Source organism: Morone saxatilis, unplaced genomic scaffold (genome assembly GCF_004916995.1).
Source record: "Morone saxatilis isolate NCDOM2014 unplaced genomic scaffold, NCSU_SB_2.0 Contig2, whole genome shotgun sequence".
NCBI classification, from domain to species: domain Eukaryota; kingdom Metazoa; phylum Chordata; class Actinopteri; family Moronidae; genus Morone; species Morone saxatilis.
The window spans coordinates 7,244,628-7,245,793 of record NW_023339762.1 but is presented as its reverse complement, the minus strand read 5'-3'; the positions used below and the strand labels follow the sequence as shown (position 1 = coordinate 7,245,793).

Here is a 1,166-nt window from a genome sequence, read left to right as displayed (position 1 = left end):
AACCAAAAATGTGTTAGTCCATCTCTTAGTACTTTCTGACTTCCCCACTACCTGTTTGTAGCTGTCAGGTCCAAACCCATTCATTCCTACTGAAAATGTAAATCTTTAAAAACAGGTCACAAATATCTAGTTCGATTTTCTAGCCTTGTTCATTTCCTAAAGCAGTAGGCCAGCGTAGCTTTGAGATGTATGAGGGATTGACTCGAAAATGAACTACAGTTTGTAGTAATGAAATAACCTGCCACCCAGTGGAATGGTATGGCTCACTGATTTTAATAGGTTTTGGACAACAGTGGAGCTTTATGGCACTGAGGAACAAGATATGTCAGACTTTGGCAAACATGGAAACAGTTATTAGTAGGATCAATTAATTGTTGATCTTGGTCTTTTAATAGGACTTGTTTAAGTAATATTATATAATAAAAAAAGTATATAATGTTATAAGCCTTATCCTGTTAAAACATAATACTGAATTATCACCCAACCCTATGTTAAGGATAGCAATCAAAGGCTGAAATAAATAAAAGTTTATGGAACATTTCAGAAAACATGAATACTCTGAGGTCAGTTGAACAGTCCTTAAGAATGACTGGGAGGATGCTCTACTAAGGTCACAACTTGCAGGTATAAAAAACTATAGACTGATTTGGCAATCAAAATGAGTATCAATAAATACATACAAAATGAATAAATAAACCTGGAAATACACACATTAGTAAATAATGATAATAAAAACATTTGCCTCTATGACATACTAAGAGTCTTTATGTATAGTCCTCATTGACTGGGGGGTTGTGTAGTCCATAAACTTATACTTCTAATAATGAGCCATTCTTTTTGACTGGCTGTCACCACAATGCGCACACACTCAATGTTGAAGGCAATTTTGTGGTCTACATCTTGAACCTCAATGTTGCCATTTTTAAACTCTCCTAATGTGATATAAGAGGAACAGAGTTTCCCTTTTTTAGTCCCAACTAGTTTCTCTCCCACTTCCAGAGCACCGTGGTGAAGAATGTCATTCTGACGGTCATCAGAACCAGTAGCAATCTTAATTTTACTAATTTTGGTAGATTTATTAAAGACGATGACAAAGAAGTCTCCGGTGGAAGGAGGCTTCCCCCAAAAGTATTCGTCCACAGTGCTGTAAGCCTTCGTGGCATCAT

General features: G+C 36.2%; 1 protein-coding gene across 1 annotated transcript in view; it reads right to left on the bottom strand.

Moving 5' to 3' along the window:
• Positions 1 to 8: 8 nt before the first annotated feature.
• The window catches only part of mgat4c (mgat4 family member C), a 3,675-nt gene continuing 2,517 nt past the window's right edge, over positions 9 to 1,166 (bottom strand). Inside the window, exon 4 of the mRNA XM_035664293.1 lies at positions 9 to 1,152. Coding sequence (XP_035520186.1) covers positions 778 to 1,152 — 375 coding nt within the window. The 3' untranslated portion in view covers positions 9 to 777. The remainder of the gene's footprint in view (positions 1,153 to 1,166) is intronic.